Source organism: Acipenser ruthenus, unplaced genomic scaffold (assembly GCF_902713425.1).
Source record: "Acipenser ruthenus unplaced genomic scaffold, fAciRut3.2 maternal haplotype, whole genome shotgun sequence".
Lineage (NCBI taxonomy): Eukaryota > Metazoa > Chordata > Actinopteri > Acipenseriformes > Acipenseridae > Acipenser > Acipenser ruthenus.
In genome coordinates this window covers 6,195-25,847 of record NW_026707298.1, presented here as the reverse complement: position 1 = coordinate 25,847, position 19,653 = coordinate 6,195, and the positions used below count along the sequence as shown (strand labels likewise).

The window sequence follows — 19,653 nt, the reverse complement described above, 5'->3', positions numbered from 1 at the left end:
TTCAACTGTGAAGAGAAGACTTCGAGCTGCAGGTTTGACAGGTCGAGTGGCAGTAAGAAAGCCATTGCTAAGATGGCAAAATAAGAAAAAGTGGCTTGCTGGGCCATGAAGCACCGCCAGGGGACTACTAAAGACTGGAAGAAGGTCTTATGGACCGATGAATCAAAATTTGAAATCTTCGGTTCATCACGCAGGGTTTTTGTACGCCGTCGAGTAGGCGAAAGGATGGTTCCTCGGTGTGTGACACCAACTGTCAAACATGGAGGAGGAAGCGTGATGGTCTGGGGCTCTTTTGCTGGATCAGAGTCGGCGACTTGCACAGAGTGAGTGGCACCCTGAACCAAAATTGCTACCACAGCATTTTGCAGCGCCATGCAATACCCTCTGGTATACGCCTAGTTGGTCAGGGGTTCATCCTACAGCAAGATAATGACCCAAAACATACCTCCAGACTATGTCAGAACTACCTTAGAAGAAAAGAATAAGACGATAGGCTTCAAATCATGGAATGGCCAGCACAGTCTCCAGACTTAAACCCCATCGAGCTGGTTTAGGATGAACTGGACAGAAGGGTGAAAGCAAAGCAACCTAAGGTGCAACACATTTGTGGGAACTTCTGCAACAGTGTTGGGAAGAACTTTCTGAACAATATTTGATTTCCATTGTAGAAAGAATGCCACAAGTGTGTTTGGCTGTTATATCTGCAAAAGGTGGCTACTTTGATGAGTCAAAAATTTAGATTAAATTTTGTTAAACAAAACAATTCCATGATTTCTTTTTTATCTCCAATTGTTTATTTGTTCTATGCTTTAATTTCAGAGTACATTGAGACATTAAACTGCGTAAATTTCAATAAAAACTGGAAAAATGGAGGTGTTCTAAAACTTTTGACCGGTAGTGTATATATATATATGTATGCGTGCACGAACAATCCACTACAGAGTCCAAAACATTTCTGTGTCCCTGTCACAAAGACGGCCGGAGTGGGTGGTGTCAGACCAGAGCCAGGAAATAAATAAACAAAACGAGAGGTAGAGTTTGGTGGAGCTGAGCGAATGCTTTCGCTCAGCATTTAATAAATAAACAGAACAGAAAATAAAAGGTTTTAAACACAAAACAGGACACGGCACTTGAGGCCAAAATAAATAGATGAACAAAAACGGACTAACACTACAAACGGTGCACGGACAGACACACAAGCAAACACGGTGAGTCTATAAACACTTATTATTATTTCGCTTTTCTTTCTCCTTCTCTCTCTCTCTCTCTCCCGCTCTCCACTCTCGAACACCCAACCCCGAGTGAAAGAATGTGCATCTATATATACTGTTGTGCTGGGATTCAATTACTAATTAATTATTCACTTGAATCCCAGCACGTGAATTAATTCTGTGCACCCCCGTGCTCACATATTATACTTTAAATGCACGTGCAGTGATGTGCAATCCCGTGCCTATATATAATTATACAATTTAAATCACACGTGAAACACAGACCTGTTTATATCCCGTGTACCAATCTCTATACACCAACATTAACACACACAACATACAACACATAACACACAAATGCACACAGGGGCGGGGCACATTGCCACAGTCCCCCTGTGGCAAAGTGCCCACCCCTTGGTATTTATTTATGTATGTTTTCATTTGTTGTTGTTGTTATTGTTATTATTGTGTTTATGTGCGGGCAGATGAGCACCAGTAGTAATATTACTATAGCTTATGTCAAAAGTCTAATTTATGACCCTTTTGACCTTTTTTTGACCTTATAGGTATGAATTTATGAATATATAATGAGGGGGCGTGGATTTATGAATTTATGAATATATAATGAGGGGGCGGGGATTTTATATAGGCGTATGGAATATTGGTATTGATATATATATATATATATATATATATATATATATATATATATATATATATATATATATATATATATATAAAACAGACCCTTTGTATTTAACAAGTGCTTATAAACATTAAATATTTATAAATGTAAAAGAGTTTGAAAATAAAATAATTACTGTTGGTAGGATTCGAACCCATGCTGACAATTGAGTCAAAAGGATCTTAAGTCCTTCGCCTTAACCACTCGGCCACAACAGTTTTTCTTAAAACATTAATAAATAAAAAATAAGTATTAAGCTTACCGGGGGTTTCAGAGAATCAAGGTGGTATGGTGTTTTTTAAAGGGGCAAGTCTGGGCATGTTTTTCAGACCTCATAAAAAGGAAGAAAATATTTGGGCAGTTTATTAGAGTGTTACACAAGATGTCTCATACCGTTGTTAGTTGCTGCTCAGAGAAAGTGGATCTTTTTTAAAAAGCCTTTAAAAAAATGCACATTAGCCCTTCCACAGAGGCAAAAGAAACCACGGCTTGTAAAAAAGTTTCAAGAGAGAGTCCAAGCAAGGGGCCTTCAAGCATCCGTCCCAAGGATCCTCTGTGTACTGTACAACCTCCTCTGTGGACTGAACTGAAAACAAACATCAATGAGAGAGAGGGGCGGATGTTTTAGGGTAACTCTGAAAACGCCCCTAGGGGCGGCGCCTCAAGGACCATCCATTCAAGGATCTCTGATAGGTCATCTCAAAGGATCCCCCGCGGTGCCTGAGGTGTCAACACCCTCATAGGCCGAAACCTAATCTTGGGGAGCATACTAAAGGGGCTCCCCCACATGCCCTTTTGATTGAAGGAGTCTGACACCATGGCTTCTGCAAACTTTAGATACTTCTCTGAAAATGCCATTCTTGAACCTTGTGATCTTGAGATGGATTGGACCAGTGAAGAAATGACCCAGCTTATAAAAGACTTTGAAAATGTCCCGCTCCTCAACCCTGCAGAGTCTGACGACGTTGATGGGGGCTTAGGCATCTCTTTTGAAAAAGTATTAAAGATCTCTATGGGTCTCGTGGCTTCTCTATTGGAAGTGATCATTGACCGTGATATGGTGAAAAATTGCCGTGGTTGCGAAATTGACCACCCGAGCCAGCTGAGACACAGCTGCCTTTTTGAAGCAGCCCCCAATTATTTTGATCAACATTTTGAAGAAATACTAGAAAAAATACACGTCCCGTGGCTGAAGCTTCTGGTGGCTAAAGCCCTAGCTTGTTTCAATTTTCATCCATCTTTGACAAAACTTCAGAAACTGGTGGAAGATATTTTAACAGAGCTAAGACCAGAACACAGCATTAGACGTAAACTGATTCATCTACAAGAAACCCTGGATGGCAAGACCCGAGACATTGTTAACAAAATAACCAAAGCTTTCTACCATCGCAGTTTTACAAACCCTCGCGCTCCATTAGCATATTACGGGGCCTGTGACTTTGAAAATGGGGAACGTCCAGACTCCAGCAAAACTGAGGAAAACCATGGAGGGGCTGCTGTTTGAGTTAATAGCTGAAAAAGTGGCTTGCAAGAGACTCTTTCAAAACCTGATCCCCGTAAATGTAAAAATGTTCAACAATTTAAAAAGTGTAACTGATTTAATCCGTAAAGATATTGATGCTCAAGAATGGTCAGAGTTGGTAAATACACATGTAAAACACTGTAAACCCTTAAATGCATTTTTAATGAATATATTACCTAAAATGTTTGATGAAATAGAAGATTGCAAATGTACACATATCATTGTTTTGTATGCTTATGTGACAGATGTATGTTTTTATAACATGGCAAGGTTTTTAAGAGATGAAGATATATCAATAGTTGTGCAAAATGTCGTGGATTATTTAGTGACTAATCATGAATGTTTGTGTAAAAACTTTATAGGTCTTCTAAAATGTCCTAATCTTCTTGATAAACTGTGAATAAAACTTTTGAACTTCACACATGTCTCTGAGGTGTTATGATAAACTTTGAATAAAAACTTTTTGAAAGTCATATTTGTCGCAGTTGTGTTATTTTGGTTAAAGATGACACATCAGCGTATGAATAAAATATACTATGATCCCTCAAATCCAGGAGGTTTAGGGGGTTTACAGACTCTTCAAAGAGCTCTGAGGTCTGAGGGGCCTAAAGTCTCTGAGAGGGTCTTAACTGACTTTTTATCAGAGCAAGACTCATATACGTTGCATAAGCCCTCTAAAATAAACTTTAAAAGAAACACTGTATTTGTATCTAATATCGATACACAGTGGCAAGCTGATTTAGTGGATATGTCTAGCTTGTCAAAAGAAAATGGAGGTTATAAGTACATGTTAACATGTATAGATATCTTATCCAAATATGCATGGGTCTTACCTTTGAAAAATAAGTCATCTAAGACGGTAACAGAGGCGTTCAAGAGGATCCTCAGTGCTGGTAGGAAACCTAAAAAACTACAAACTGATAAAGGGGCAGAATTTCTAAACAAAGCATTTCAGCACCTGCTAAAAAAACATAATATTCTACACATTACCACGGGGAATGAACTAAAAGCATCTATTGTTGAGAGATACAACAGGACTCTGAAAACAAAAATGTGGAAATATTTCACCGCTTTTAACACTCACAAGTATATGGATAAACTACAAGAAATGGTACAGGCTTATAACAACTCCTTCCACAGTAGTATTCTAATGAAACCTTCAGAAGTTAATGAAGATAATTCATTTAAAGTGTTTAAAACGTTATACTCTAAGAAGAAAAGCCCTAAACATATAAAGTTTAAGTTTGCCGTTGGTGACAGCGTAAGAATTTCAAAGTTAAGAGCTCCCTTTATAAAAGGCTATGAACAGACATTTACAGCAGAGATTTTTACTATAACAGAATGTATACCAAGATTTCCACCTGTGTATAAACTATGTGATTATGATGGAGAGCCTATAATGGGCACCTTTTATGAACCAGAATTGCAGAAAATAAATGTCAAGACTGATAGGTTGTTTAGGATAGAGAAGATAGTTGCTGAGAAAAAGGAAAATGGCAAAAAGTCTTATCTCATAAAATGGGCCGGGTGGCCTGAAAAATTTAACAGTTGGGTCGCGGGGCATCAGGTGGTGGATCTAAAGAGTTAACAAGTACGGAGTGTATTTAATTACACTTAAAACATTATTCAAGATGTCTCAAGACTCTTTTTATGTAACTCTGCCTAGTAACGCTTCACAGGATGTTTTCCCTAAAAACGCTATATCCAATTTTACTATCAAATTGGTTAAAACACTGAATCTACCGGGAAAATGGAGAGATTCAATATCCCCATACCTGGGATAATATAAGCCTTAAAGACAGCACTTTTATTACTTATGATATAGAAAATGTGGTAAAACATGATTATACTATACCAAAAGGATATTATGAGACCCTTCAGGATGTAATAACGGCTATGAACGATGCCATGCTCGGAAAAGGACTAGATCAGAAAGGTGACAAAGCTCCCGATGAACAATATAAAAATTATTTGAAATTAGTCTATAAACCTATAGAAAGACGAATTTATATAAAAAGTACTACGCCATATATGATTTATGCCAAAGAACATCTCGGACAAATGTTGGGGTTTCGTGAGACTATAAAGGGTGAAACTATTGAACTATTGGGCCCTATTGAGGCTAAAGTGTATAGTGCTCATTTGAGGACCCTCTACCCAGCCGATATCAGAGCGGGATTTTATACCCTGTATGTCTATACTGATATCATTACACATCAAGCCGTTGGAGATACTTACGTGCCTGTGACAGAAATACAATGAGTTCTGGTGATAAATCTTCCTCCCGACCTGTGAGGGCGCTAAAGAACGGGAGGAGAAGTATCTGGAAGGGCTGGCCTGACAGTTTGTTTCCGGGACCGGGAAGTGGGTCAGCCTGGAAGGAAGCGAGACTCTGTTGTAAGACCGTATTGATTTGACAGGTAAACGAGGGGCAGCTGCAAGTAAAAAGGCAGCTGCAACCGTTTACCTAGATATCATGCGGGATTACATATAGGGGCCAGGGTAACGCTGTTCTTTTCCTTCGTTTGGGTTAAGCCAAGGACCGAGAAGGACGAGACAGTAAAGTACTGTGTAACTGTATCACGCTATAGAGAGTTGCGTGTGTGTGTTTGTGTTTGTTTGTCGCTGTAAAATAACTGTCTGTGTTTTTGGAATCACCAGACAGCTAAAGCACATCCGGAGCTGTCGCCGTGGGCCAGCACAAGCCGGATCACCACATCACGAACCGTCACAAAATAAAGTGTATTCACTCACCACCAGCACGACTGCACGCACCCGAGACGGGTGAACGTGTTTTTGTTTTCTTTTGCCAGGACTGTAAACCTGTGTTTTCATCCCCGCGCTCTACACATCGTTGTGTATTGCCGGGGCTTATTATTTATGGTCACTAGACCAGGAATTAAAATAAAATAAAGTTTTTCCCACTGGATTATCGTTGTCTGCCTGTCACTCCTGCACCGCATCACCGCTACACCTGTTCCCCTTACTAACCACTTTGCCACACGGACCGCAACGCACTGGCGGAGCTGCTGCAGGCGCTGGAGAGCAGGCGCGACGCAGAGGAGAGAAGGAGGGAGGAGCGCTACACGGCGCTCATTGAACGGGTAGGGCTGGCCGTTGCTGCAGCGACGACCCCTACCACAACACCGCTGATGTCGCCCCCGAAGGCACGGGCAATGAAGATGTCGGCGGAGGATGACCCGGAGGCGTATTTGGTGGCGTTCGAGCGGCTGGCTACCGCGGCGGCTTGGCCGCGGGAGTTCTGGGCCAGCCAGTTGGGACCCTGCCTGATTGGGGAGGCTCAGGCTGCCTACCAAGCCATGAGCGACCATCACGCCACCGATTATGACCTGGTCAAGCAGGCTATCCTCCGCCGTCTGAACATCACCACGGAGACCCACCGGGCGCGGTTTAGGGAGTACCAGAGAGCCCCGGAGACACGCCCCAGGGTGGTTGCAGAGCGGTTGTGCGACCACATGGTGCATTGGCTGACCCCCGGGAAGAAGACCGCCCAGCAGATGGGGGAAGCCATTGTGGTAGAGCAGTTCTGCCATGTGGTCGGCGCCGAGACCCAGGCGTGGATACGGCGCCACAACCCCGACACCCTGGAGGAGGCGGTCAAACTGGCTGAAGATTTCGAGGACTCCCTGACCTCTGCCCGGATCGGGATCCTGTCGGCCCCTGCCCTTCGGAGCAGCCAACCTCTCCCTCCCTCTCCTCCTCCAACACCACCACCACCACCCCCCATGTTCCAGGGACCCAGACCTCCTAAAGCACCGACCCCATTGGGCCCCCTTGCCTCCCCCCCATGGAGACCAAGGTTGGCCCCCAGCTGGGGTAGAGGTGCTGCCCCTGCCCCGTTGCCATACCAGCAGCGGGACAGATTTCTAACCTATGCCCCCTCTGTCCCTCCTATCTGTTTTAGGTGCCACCAGCCGGGACATCTGGCCAGGTCATGCCCCGCTGCCATGGAGTGTGACGTGGCCGCGTGCAATTGGGCACCTGAAACTGGTAAGCTCTCCTGGGCGGTGTGTCGTGGCGGCCACGAGGTCAGGTGGCCATCTCCTGTATCCATGGAGACACGGCGGCATACCCCACATTAAAAGTATATTTATCGGTAGGACCGATAAAACGTCACCTTGTAGTTGGGGTGGCGGAAAGGTTGCCACACCCAGTTATTCTGGGCCGAGACTGGCCAAAATTCAAAGAATTGATGCAAATAATGGCAGTCTCAGCCACACACGTAAACGTGGCAGAAAAAAAAGGAACGAATTGGTGATGTGTTTCCTTTTCACACTGAAATGTTTTCCCCTCTTTTCCGTCCTAGAAAAACAAATAAGGAGAGACGGACCGCGAAATGGGAGGGAGCATTTGTGAGACAAGGCTGGGGTCTGGTGGGAGAGTGCTGCAATGGTAACAAACGCCAGTCGAAAGGAGTGGGAACGCAGTGTGACCGAGAGAGCGAGGTTACTGGACCGACTAGAGCAGAGGTTATTCCAGCCCCTCTCAATGTACCGGACCCGTGGTACTCAAGCGCGGACCTAGTGTGGGGCCAACATAATGACCCGTCACTGGTGCACGCTTGGGGGCAGGTCCGGTCCATTGAAGGTAAGGATGTTGACGGCGCTGGGGCGCTAGTATATCCACATTTCAGTATCAAGGGGCAATTACTGTATAGGGTAAACATAGCCGCGGGCACAGGACAGCCTGTAACACAATTGTTGGTTCCCCCATCTTGTCGGACCGAGGTCATGAGGCTGGCGCATGATATCCCTTTTGCGGGGCACCTCGGAGCCGAGAAGACGAGGGAACGGATATTGGCTCGATTCTATTGGGTAGGTCTTCATACTGATGTGTCGAGATATGTAGCCACATGCCCAGACTGCCAGCGAGTAGCGCCGGGTAGAGTGCGCCCCGCCCCTTTGGTCCCACTGCCGATTATTTCAACTCCTTTCGAGCGCATTGCAATGGACATAGTGGGCCCTTTGCTACCTTCTGACTCTGGGTATACGCATATATTAGTGGTGGTGGATTACGCAACGCGATACCCGGAGGCAGTTCCATTGAGGTCCACTAGTGCCGCTGCAATAGCCACCGAGTTAGCGCAGATTATGGCTAGAGTAGGGATCCCCAAGGAGATTTTGACTGATCACGGGACCAATTTTCTGTCCAATACGTTACAGCAGGTGTACAAAATATTGAAAATACGTCCCATCAGGACGTCCGTTTATCATCCACAATCGGACGGTCTGGTTGAACGTTTTAATCAGGCCTTAAAGTCGATGCTGAGGCGATTTGTAACACAAGAGCAGAAACATTGGGCATCGCTTCTTCCCTACCTCCTGTTTGCGATGAGAGAAGTGCCGCAGAGTTCAACAGGGTTCTCCCCTTTTGAGCTCCTGTACGGCCGGCAGCCTCGCGGCATTCTCGACCTGCTGAGAGAGGGGTGGGAGGAGCACAAAGGCTCGTCTAAAAATGTAGTGAAGTATGTGCTCCTACTAAGAGATCGCCTGGATTTGGTCGGTCGTTTGGCCCAAGACAACCTCAGATCGGCTCAGCACCGACAGCAGCAGCATTACAACAAAAATGCACGGATTCGAACCTTTCGACCAGGGGACAAGGTAATGCTGCTACTTCCCTCATCAGAATCAAAACTGTGTGCTAAATGGCAGGGGCCGTATGAGGTGATTCGGGCTATAGGGAAAGTAAATTATGAAATTAGACAGCCCGATCGCCGGAATGAACGTGAAATTTACCATGTTAATTTGTTAAAGCCCTGGCAGGCAAGGGAGGTCTTATTTATAGCCCCAGGCAATATGGAGGATGATTTAGGCCCCTGTCCAGAGACCCCGAGCACAAGAGCGATTTCAATGGGGGAACAGTTGGTTCCGGATCAGCAAAGAGAGCTGCGTAAGCTTATTGAGGAGTTCAGTGATGTTTTTTCTGATGTGCCCGGCAGGACAAACTTAGTTGAATATGACATTATCTCTCCACCAGGTGTCACAGTGCGAGAGAGACCGTACCGGATCCCGGAAAGTCGACGAAGTGGCGTGCGCAAAGAGGTATGGGATATGCTCGAGCTTGGGGTGATTGAACCTTCCAGGAACGAGTGGTGCAGCCCCATTGTCATAGTGGCTAAGAAGGACGGCACCAACTGTGTGGATTTCAGAAAGGTAAACGCTATTGCTAAGTTCGATGCGTATCCCATGCCTCGGGTCGACGAGCTTTTAGACAGACTGGGAAAAGCGAGGTTTATTTCCACTCTGGACCTGACGAAGGGATACTGGCAAATCCCTTTAACCCGCAGCTCCAGAGAGAAAACCGCATTTTCAACACCAGAAGGGCTGTTCCACTTTAAAACCATGCCATTTGGGCTACATGGTGCGCCCGCTGCCTTTCAGAGACTGATGGACCAGGTTTTACGCCCACATCATGAATATGCAGCAACGTATATTGATGACGTGGTGATTTACAGCTCACCTGGCGAGAGCATTTGGCTAGGCTTGCAGACGTTCTTCAGTCTCTAAGAGCAGCCCGGCTGACAGCTAACTTGAGAAAATGTGCGTTTGCCAAAACAGAGACTCAATATTTGGGATTTTTAATGGGAAATGGAAGGGTGAGACCTGTGGTCACCAAAATCCAGGCTTTGGTTGATGCAGCGATCCCCAAAACCAAGACTCAGGTGAGGTCACTACTGGGCTTAGCCGGTTATTACCGCCGCTTCATCCCCGAGTACGCCACAGTGGTTAACCCGTTAGTCGACCTCACCAAAAAGAGTGCGCCAAATTTAATTAAATGGTCAGCTGAGTGTCAGGGGGCGTTTGATAAGATTAAGCGTAAACTTTGCCAGGCCCCCACTCTTATTACCCCAGATTTCACCAAGAGATTCATCCTCCACACCGACGCCTCGGATGTAGGTTTGGGTGCAGTCTTGTCCCAAAAAGTAGCTGAAGTAGAACACCCGATATTGTACCTAAGCAAAAAAATGTTACCTCGGGAACGTAACTACTCCGTAGTCGAAAAAGAGTGTTTGGCCATTAAATGGGCTACTCACTCTTTACGATACTACCTGCTGGGACACTCATTTGATCTTGTCACAGACCACGCCCCACTCAAGTGGTTAAGCACAATGAAAGACAGCAATGCCCGGATAACTCGGTGGTATCTGGCATTGCAGCCCTTCATGTACCATATGGTACACCGTGCGGGGGAAAGACCACCAAAATGCGGATTATTTTTCCCGGGAGGGGGGAGCAATGGGAAAGGTAGATTTAGCCGAGTGTTCCTTCGGCTCCACTCTGAGCGGTGGGATATGTGACAGAAATACAATGAGTTCTGGTGATAAATCTTCCTCCCGACCTGTGAGGGCGCTAAAGAACGGGAAGAGAAGTATCTGGAAGGGCTGGCCTGACAGTTTGTTTCCGGGACCGGGAAGTGGGTCAGCCTGGAAGGAAGCGAGACTCTGTTGTAAGACCGTATTGATTTGACAGGTAAACGAGGGGCAGCTGCAAGTAAAAAGGCAGCTGCAACCGTTTACCTAGATATCATGCGGGATTACATATAGGGGCCAGGGTAACGCTGTTCTTTTCCTTCGTTTGGGTTAAGCCAAGGACCGAGAAGGACGAGACAGTAAAGTACTGTGTAACTGTATCACGCTATAGAGAGTTGCGTGTGTGTGTTTGTGTTTGTTTGTCGCTGTAAAATAACTGTCTGTGTTTTTGGAATCACCAGACAGCTAAAGCACATCTGGAGCTGTCGCCGTGGGCCAGCACAAGCCGGATCACCACATCACGAACCGTCACAAAATAAAGTGTATTCACTCACCACCAGCACGACTGCACGCACCCGAGACGGGTGAACGTGTTTTTGTTTTCTTTTGCCAGGACTGTAAACCTGTGTTTTCATCCCCGCGCTCTACACATCGTTGTGTATTGCCGGGGCTTATTATTTATGGTCACTAGACCAGGAATTAAAATAAAATAAAGTTTTTCCCACTGGATTATCGTTGTCTGCCTGTCACTCCTGCACCGCATCACCGCTACACCTGTTCCCCTTACTAACCACTTTGCCACAGTGCCTCTTCTAAGGTATGTCCCTATTAAAGGCAAAAACAACGATATAATCACGGTAACTTACGACAGACCTCATTACGTTCCCCTCAGCAAGACCAACTTTGACACTTTAACTATACAAATTAAGACGGATCAAAACAAGTTAGTGCCATTCCGTTTTGGGAAGGTTGTAGTGAAGTTGCATTTCCGACCTGTAAAGCCTCTTTTTTACTCCTAATTGAAAATGGGCCCTAATGGATATGTCAATCCTTATATTAATTATTACAAAAATCAAGCTGGTAATGGTTTGCCTGGATTTTCTGGAGCTCATGTAATGTACGGAGCGGGTATAGGGGGTATTTTTAGAAGTCTTTTCAGAAAAGCTTTACCGTTACTTAGAAGGGGTTTTGAAATAGTTAAACCTCATTTTAAATCAGCAGCTAAAAATATTGTTAGTGACGTAGTGTCAAATGTCCTAACAAGTCATAACTCTCATAGCCACAACAAGAGCCAGTCAGGGGAGGGATTGATGGTGATGTCCAGAGGATACAAGAGAAAACGTAGCAAACCCCCAGGATCTCGCTATCATCCACACAAAAAGGCTAAACCAGCTACATTGAGGTCATTTAGTAGCGGTAATCGGAGAAGGAGTAAGAAACCAAAGACTCCCAGAACAGCGATAAAGAGAAACATCTTTTAAATCATGACGCTGGTACATCATATGTCTCAAGAATGTGTGAAATCAGAATTGGATCTGTTTACTATACCTTATGCCCAGACGAGTATTGAAAAAAAACCTTTATGTGGAAATTCCCCCCGTCTGCCTTGTCTGACACGGCCCCACTCGAATTTTACATAGCGGGAAATGGGGAAGATTATCTTGATTTGAATAATACTCTTTTAAGACTTTCATGCAAAATTACTAGGGCTGATGGCGCCGATTTAGTTGGAGGCAGTATAGTTGGTATTATCAATTACCCTGTAGCTACCATGTTTTCACAAGTGGATGTAACTTTAGGAAATCGCTTAATTAGTCAAAGCAGTAATACTTATCCTTACCGTAGCATTATAGAAGCAATGCTAAACTTTAGTAAGGACACTCTAGAATCTCAATTCACTGCCGGCTTGTTTTACAAAGATACCCCAGGACACATGGATGAGACTGATCCTGCAGGGGCTAATGAAGGTCTAGTTAAACAGCATGCTTTTACCAGAATGAGCCATACCGTTGAACTTTTAGGACCACTGCATGCGGATATATTTTTTCAAGAGAAACTCATGCTAAATGGTATTGACCTGAAAATTAAAATGGTGAGGGCCAATGACACTTTTTGTTTAATGTCTGATGCCGCAGAAGAGTTCAAACTTAAGATTTTAGAAGCCTCTCTCTATATTAAAAAAGTAAAAGTGTCCCCTGAGGTCAGAATTGCCCAAGCTCAGGCCTTGATGACCTCTAATGCCAGATATCCTATTGATAGAGTGTCTATGAAAGTTTTTAGTATTCCTAGAGGGAGCAGGGTCTGTAATCAGGAGAATTTGTTTCTGGGGCAGTTACCAAAGTTTGTGGTTATTGGTTTAACAGATAATGACGCTTTTAGTGGTTCCTACGCTAAAAACCCTTTTAACTTTAAACACTATGCAGGGAACTTTATAGCTATGTACGTCGATGGTGAACAAGTCCCCTCAAAACCTTTACAACCCCACTATACAACAAGACACAACCCCGTCAGGGAATATTACAGTCTAATACAAGCCACTGGTAGACATCTCAAAGACAAACCGCTGATAATTGATAGGTCAGACTTTATTAGAGGCTATACGCTCTATGCATTTGATTTGACCCCTGATCAAGAATGTGAAAAATGGTAATATGCGCCTTGAAATGCGTTTTGCCAATGCTCTGCCAGAGACTGTGAATATGATTGTTTATGCTGTTTTTGAGAACGTGATTGAGGTTTCCCACCAAAGAGCTGTTCTCTTTGATTACTGAAAAGTTTGATACAACATTGATCCTTTTAAAAATGAATACCTCTCAGCTTACAGCGTTGCTATCCAGCAACCCATTGACTGCAAAGTATTTTTATGGGGTTCTAGCTAGTGATCAACTACCTAAAGAAAAAATAAAAAAACTGCCGGTGTACAATAATCAGCCTCTACAAGGTCTTATGACCACGACCTGCGGCCATCACTGTGTTTTCTTTGTACATCATCGAGCCCAAGGACTTACTTATCCTGAGGTTATGGCGCTCTACAGCTCTGATTTAAACAAAAATGATCTGATGGTGTCCCAATTTATACGTTGTATGTCTAACCCTAAAAAACAGAACTGTATAAATATATTTTCATGCGTGCAGTGTGTCAAGACTCATCATGATTTTAAAAAATGTTATGAAAGTTCATCTTCAAAAAAAACTTATGACAATGTAGATGGTGAATAAATATTTTTATTGTTGTAAAGACATATATATATATATATATATATATATATATACATATATATCAGACATTGTTTATATAACATATGCATAAATATACAACAAAATGTATCAGACAATGTTTACACAGCATTTGCATGAATATACAACAAAATGTAAAGATATGTAAACTCAATAAAAACAGTAACATCTTAATAAGTTTCCCATAACTGCTGCCTTTTTTTCTGCTTCTTATGCATATGGGTCTCTAAGGGTCATTTTTTATAAGCTTCTATGAGTTGTCGTGTTTGAGAATTAGGTACTGTAGAATAGGGGACATTTATTACAGACAAACCTTTGATGAATTCGGCCCATCCTACAGGTAACCTATGTTCAGGGATATGGGTATGCCCCGTTGCAGCCCTGATTAAATCAACCATATGCGACTGTGACAATGTGGTTTGTAGTGCTCCGGTGTACAGATGATTGCAGGTGCTCCAACAAAGGACAAACACAAAGTTCACAGGTCAGGTTTCTTTAATGTTCCTTGACGAGGATTCAAATAATAAAGCTGGCTCTACCCAGCAATGGGTATTGCCAGCGACAAAACAAAAGGGGGGTTGCAGTCCCGAAATAATAATTCCAACACACAAAACAAGAAATACAGTCACAACCACACGTCTCCAGACAGTGTGCTCTGGTGCAGGTGCGGTGCTCTGAGTGCTAGTGCTGGTGCTCGTGTGCGTTCAGGTCCGGGCTGGCTTCTCCCTACAGCTCCGGCTTCGAATCAGCCGTCTGGCAAAACAAACACAACAGTTATCAATGGAACCACACTTCATTCAAAATTCCGTCCTTGTCTCCTCCCATTAACCACAACAAAGGAAACGATTACGGCGTCACGTCCCCCTAAAGTACCCTAAGCCCCGCCCCCTCCGATAGCTAGTTCAATCACGTCTCCTCCAATTCATGACTGAAACTTCGCTCACCGTACTAGGGCGATGACTCCAGGTACCGTAACGCCGCCTTCTTCCTGAATGGCCGGCTTCCGACTGTCCCCGGAATGAACTGCCCAACCATTCAGTACGAAGCCCGCAGTTCCTGTTGTACAGTGCCCTCACCGGTCGAGAGGGAGATTGTTGCTTCGGATTCATTCGCTCTCTGTCACATATCCCACCGCTCAGAGTGGAGCCGAAGGAACACTCGGCTGAATCTACCTTACCCATTACACCCCCCTCCCGGGAAAAGTAATCCGCATTTTGATGATCTTTCCCTGCACGGTGTGTCATGAAATACATGAAGGGTTGCAGCGCCAGATACCACCGAGTTATCCGGGCGTTGCTATCCTTCATCGTGCTTAACCATCTGAGTGGGGCGTGGTCAGTGACGAGATTGAATGAATGCCCCAAGAGGTAATAGCGTAAGGTCTGAGTGGCCCATTTAATGGCCAGACATTCCTTTTCTATGACGGAGTAGTTGCGCTCCCGAGGGAGCATTTTCTTGCTTATGTAGAGGATGGGGTGTTCTACTCCGTCGACCTGCTGGGACAAGACCGCCCCCAGACCAACATCCGAAGCGTCGGTGTGGAGGAGGAATTCCTTATCAAAATCTGGTGTGATCAGGGCGGGGGCTCGGCAGAGTCGTTGCTTAATGGTATCAAAGGCCCCCTGACATTCCCCTGTCCATTTAATTAAATTTGGTGCACTCTTTTTAGTGAGGTTCACGAGAGGGTTTACCACTGTGGCGTACTTGGGGATGAATCGACGGTAATAACCGGCCAACCCCAAGAGAGACCTCACCTGGGACTTGGTTTTCGGGATTGCCGCGTCCATCAAAGCCTGGACTTTGGTGGCGACGGGTTTCACCTGCCCATGTCCCATAATAAATCCCAAATATTGTGTTTCTTCTTTGGCAAATGCACATTTACCCAAGTTAGCTGTCAGCCGGGCTACCTTCAGAGACTGCAAGACGGCTGTGACCCTAGCCAAATGCTCCCGCCAGGTGGAGCTGTAAATCACCACATCATCAATATACGCTGCTGCATATTCATGATGTGGGCGTAAAACCTGGTCCATTAGTCTCTGAAAGGCAGCGGGCGCACCATGTAACCCAAACGGCATGGTTGTGAAATGAAACAGACCATCAGGGGTAGAAAATGCAGTTTTCTCACGTGATCTGTGGGTTAATGGGATCTGCCAGTATCCCTTCGTCAGGTCCAAAGTCGAAATGAACCTCGCCGTTCCCAGTCTGTCTAGAAGCTCGTCGACCCGAGGCATGGGATATGCATCGAACTTGGCAATAGCGTTGACCTTGCGGAAATCAACGCAGAAGCGGTTGGTGCCGTCCTTTTTGGCGACTATCACAATCGGACTGCACCACTCGCTCCTGGAAGGCTCAATCACCCCAAGCTCGAGCATCGCCCGCACCTCTTTGCGAACGCCACTTCGTCGACTTTCTGGGATCCGGTAAGGTCTCTCCCGAACTGTGACACCTGGGGGAGAGATAATGTCATATTCAACGAGATTAGTTCTGCCGGGCACATCAGAAAAAACATCCCTGAACTCCTCAATTAACCTGCGCAGATCTCTCTGCTGATCTGGGAGTAACTGTTCCCCCATCGGAATGTTCTGTATGCTAGGAGCCTCTATACAGGGTCCAAAATCATCCTCTACCTCGCCTGGGGCTATAAATAAGGCCTCCCTTGCCTGCCAGGGCTTTAATAAATTGATATGATAAATTTCACGTTCATTACGGCGATCGGGCTGCCGAATTTCATAATTAACTTTCCCTATAGCCCGAATCACCTCATATGGCCCCTGCCATTTAGCATATAGCTTGGATTCCGATGTGGGAAGAAGCAGCATTACCTTGTCTCCTGGCCGAAAGGTCCGAATCCGTGCATTTTTGTTGTAATGCTGCTGTTGCCGGTGCTGAGCTGATTTTAGATTGTCCTGGGCCAAACGACCGACCAAATCCAGGCGATCACGGAGTAGGAGCACATGCTGCACTACGTTTTTGGACGAGCCTTTATGCTCTTCCCACCCCTCTCTCAACAGATCGAGGATACCGCGAGGTTGTCGGCCGTACAAGAGCTCAAAGGGGGAGAACCCTGTTGAACTCTGCGGCACCTCTCTCACTGCAAAAAGGAGGTAGGGGAGAAGCGATGCCCAATGTTTTTGCTCTTGATTCACAAATCGTCTCAGCATCTGCTTTAATGTTTGATTAAAACGTTCCACCAAACCGTCCGACTGTGGATGATAAACAGATGTCCGGATGGGACGTATTTTTAACATTTTATACACCTGCTGTAGCGTTCGAGACAGAAAGTTAGTTCCATGATCAGTCAGTATCTCTTTGGGGATCCCTACTCTCGACATAATCTGCACTAGTTCTTTGGCTATTGCAGCGGCACTAGTGGACCTCAATGGAACTGCCTCCGGGTATCGCGTTGCATAATCCACCACTACTAATATGTGCGTATACCCGGAGTCAGAAGGTAGCAAAGGGCCGACTATGTCCATTGCAATGCGCTCAAAGGGAGTGGAAATAATTGGCAGTGGGACCAAAGGAGCGGGGCGCACTCGACCCGGCGCTACTCGCTGGCAGTCTGGGCATGTGGCTACATATTTCGACACTTCATTATGAAGCCCTACCCAATAAAATCGAGCCAATATGCGTTCCCTCGTCTTGTCGGCTCCCAAGTGTCCTGCAAAGGGGATGTCATGCGCCAGCCTCATGACCTCGGGCCGACACGACGGGGGAACCATCAATTGCGTTACAGGCTGTCCTGTGCCCGTGGCAGGGTTTACCCTATACAGTAATTGCCCCTTGATAATGAAGTGCGGATATACCAGCGCCCCAGCGCCTTCAACATCCTTACCTTCAATAGACCGGACCTGTCCCCAAGCGTGCACCAGCGTGGGGTCGTTTTTCTGGTCCCACGCTAGGTCCGCGCTTGAGCCCCACATGTCCGGTACATTGAGAGGGGCTGGAGTAGCATCTGCTCTGGATGGCCCAGTAACCTCGCCCTCTCGGTCACACTGCGTACCGACTCCCCTTGAGTGGCGGTTGATACCATCTGCGCTCTCTCCCACCAGTCCCCAGCCTCGTTTCAGAGATGCACCTTCCCATTTTTCGATCCGTCTCTCTTTCTTTGTTTTCCTAGGACGAAAAAGAGAATTAAACAGGTCGGCTTGCAGGGGAAAAATATCACCAATCGTTTCCCCTGCTCTGTCTGCCACGTTTACGTGTGTGGTCGGGACTGCCTTTTGGAGCAATTGCCGATACTGTGGCCAGTCCCGGCCCAGAATTACGGGGTGCGGCAGCCTTTCCACCACCCCCACTATGAGGTGGCGTTGTGTCGGACCTATCGACACGTATGCTTTTAGGGTGGGATATGTCGCCGTGTCTCCATGGATACAGGAGATCGCCACCTTGCCTTGTGGCTGCCACGACATACCGCCTAAGAGAGACGTTTGAATTAAGGTCTGTGCACACCCTGAGTCCACTAAAGCATGGGTACTCACATTACCAACCACTACATCAATAATACAAGGCCCCTCCCGACCATTTCCCCGTTCCTTACCTGCTTCAGATGCCAGATAACATGTCGCCACGTTGCACTCCATTGCCGCGGGGCACAAGCGGGCGATGTGTCCAGGCTCATGGCACCTAAAACAGACAATCTGGGCAGAAGGCACTAGGGTTAGCTGTCTGTCCTGCTGCTGATACTGCAGCGGGTCGGGGGCAGTAAATCTACCCCAGCTGGGGGCCAACCGCTGTCTCCATGGTAAGGAGGTGGGCCGGCCCATTGAGGTTGGTGATCTGGGAGGTCTGGTTCCCAACTGGAGAGACGAGGGCACTGATCCGCGGGTGATTGGCGCGACGAGAGGGGTCAGTAGTCCTGTCTTTACGGAGACCAGGGAGTCCTCATAATCCTCCGCAAGTCTGACAGCGGCCTCCAAGGTGGTCGGATTGTGGCGCCGTATCCATCCCTGGGTCTCGGCGCCGACCACATGGCAGAACTGCTCCAGGACGATGGCTTCTCCCATTTGCTGACCCGTCTTTTCTGCCGGGTTGAGCCAGTGCACCATGTGGTCACAAAGTTTTTGCGCGACCACCCTGGGGCGGGTCTCCCGTGGCCTCCGATACTCCCGGAACCGCACCCGGTGTGTCTCCCCCGTGATATTCAGGCGTCGGAGGACGGCCTGTTTGACAAGGTCGTACTGGCTAGCCTCCTCGTTGGTCATAGCCTGATACGCTGCCTGGGCTTCCCCTATCAGACAGGGACCCAGTTGGCTGGCCCAGTACTCCTTTGGCCATAACGCAGTGGTGGCCAACCGCTCGAAGGCAACCAAGTACGCCTCCGGGTCATCCTCCGCAGTCATCTTTTGCGCCCGCGCTTTAGGAGGCGCCATCACGGGTATTGCTGGTGTTTGGGGTGCGTTTCCGAGACCGACCCTCTCGATCAGCGCCGTGTATCTCTCCTCCCTCTGTCTATCCTCCGTCTCCCGTCTGTGCTCCAGTGCCTGTAGCAGCGTGGTTAGTGCAGCTATGTCCATGATCCCGATTCTGACACCACTTGTGACAATGTGGTTTTGTAGTGCTCCGGTGTAACAGGTGATTGCAGGTGCTCCAACAAAGGACAAACACAAAGTTCACAGGTCAGGTTTTCTTTAATGTTCCTTGACGAGGATTCAATAATAAAGGCTGGCTCTACCCAGCAATGGGTATTGCCAGCGACAAAACAAAAGGGGGGTTGCAGTCCCGAAAA

At 46.3% G+C, this 19,653-nt stretch overlaps 1 protein-coding gene and 1 non-coding gene across 2 annotated transcripts; both read right to left on the bottom strand.

Annotated features, from left to right (window-relative positions):
- Positions 1-2,029: 2,029 nt before the first annotated feature.
- On the bottom strand, positions 2,030-2,114 carry trnal-uaa (transfer RNA leucine (anticodon UAA)). Its single transcript has one exon. It is a non-coding gene; the product is annotated as a tRNA-Leu (tRNA).
- A 12,326-nt stretch (positions 2,115-14,440) lies between these two features.
- On the bottom strand, positions 14,441-19,441 carry LOC131725180 (uncharacterized). The gene is made up of 6 exons (XM_059018641.1): positions 18,993-19,441; positions 18,640-18,783; positions 18,466-18,551; positions 18,004-18,041; positions 14,870-15,628; positions 14,441-14,678 (listed from the first exon to the last, which is right to left on the bottom strand). Exons 1-6 carry the CDS (start codon positions 19,439-19,441, stop codon positions 14,652-14,654), a joined length of 1,503 nt encoding a protein of 500 aa, XP_058874624.1. The 3' UTR covers positions 14,441-14,651.
- Between the last annotated feature and the right edge of the window lie 212 nt (positions 19,442-19,653).

Coding starts and splice junctions, on each gene's coding strand:
- LOC131725180 (XM_059018641.1), bottom strand. CDS start 19,441: ATGGACATAGCTGCACTAACCACGCTGCTACAGGCACTGGAGCACAGA. Junction 18,552..18,639: donor GCGGTTGGCCCCCAGCTGGG/GTAGATTTACTG, acceptor TGTCTGTTTTAG/GTGCCATGAGCCTGGACACA. Junction 15,629..18,003: donor ACGGATCGAAAAATGGGAAG/GTGCATCTCTGA, acceptor TTCATCCCCAAG/TACGCCACAGTGGTAAACCC.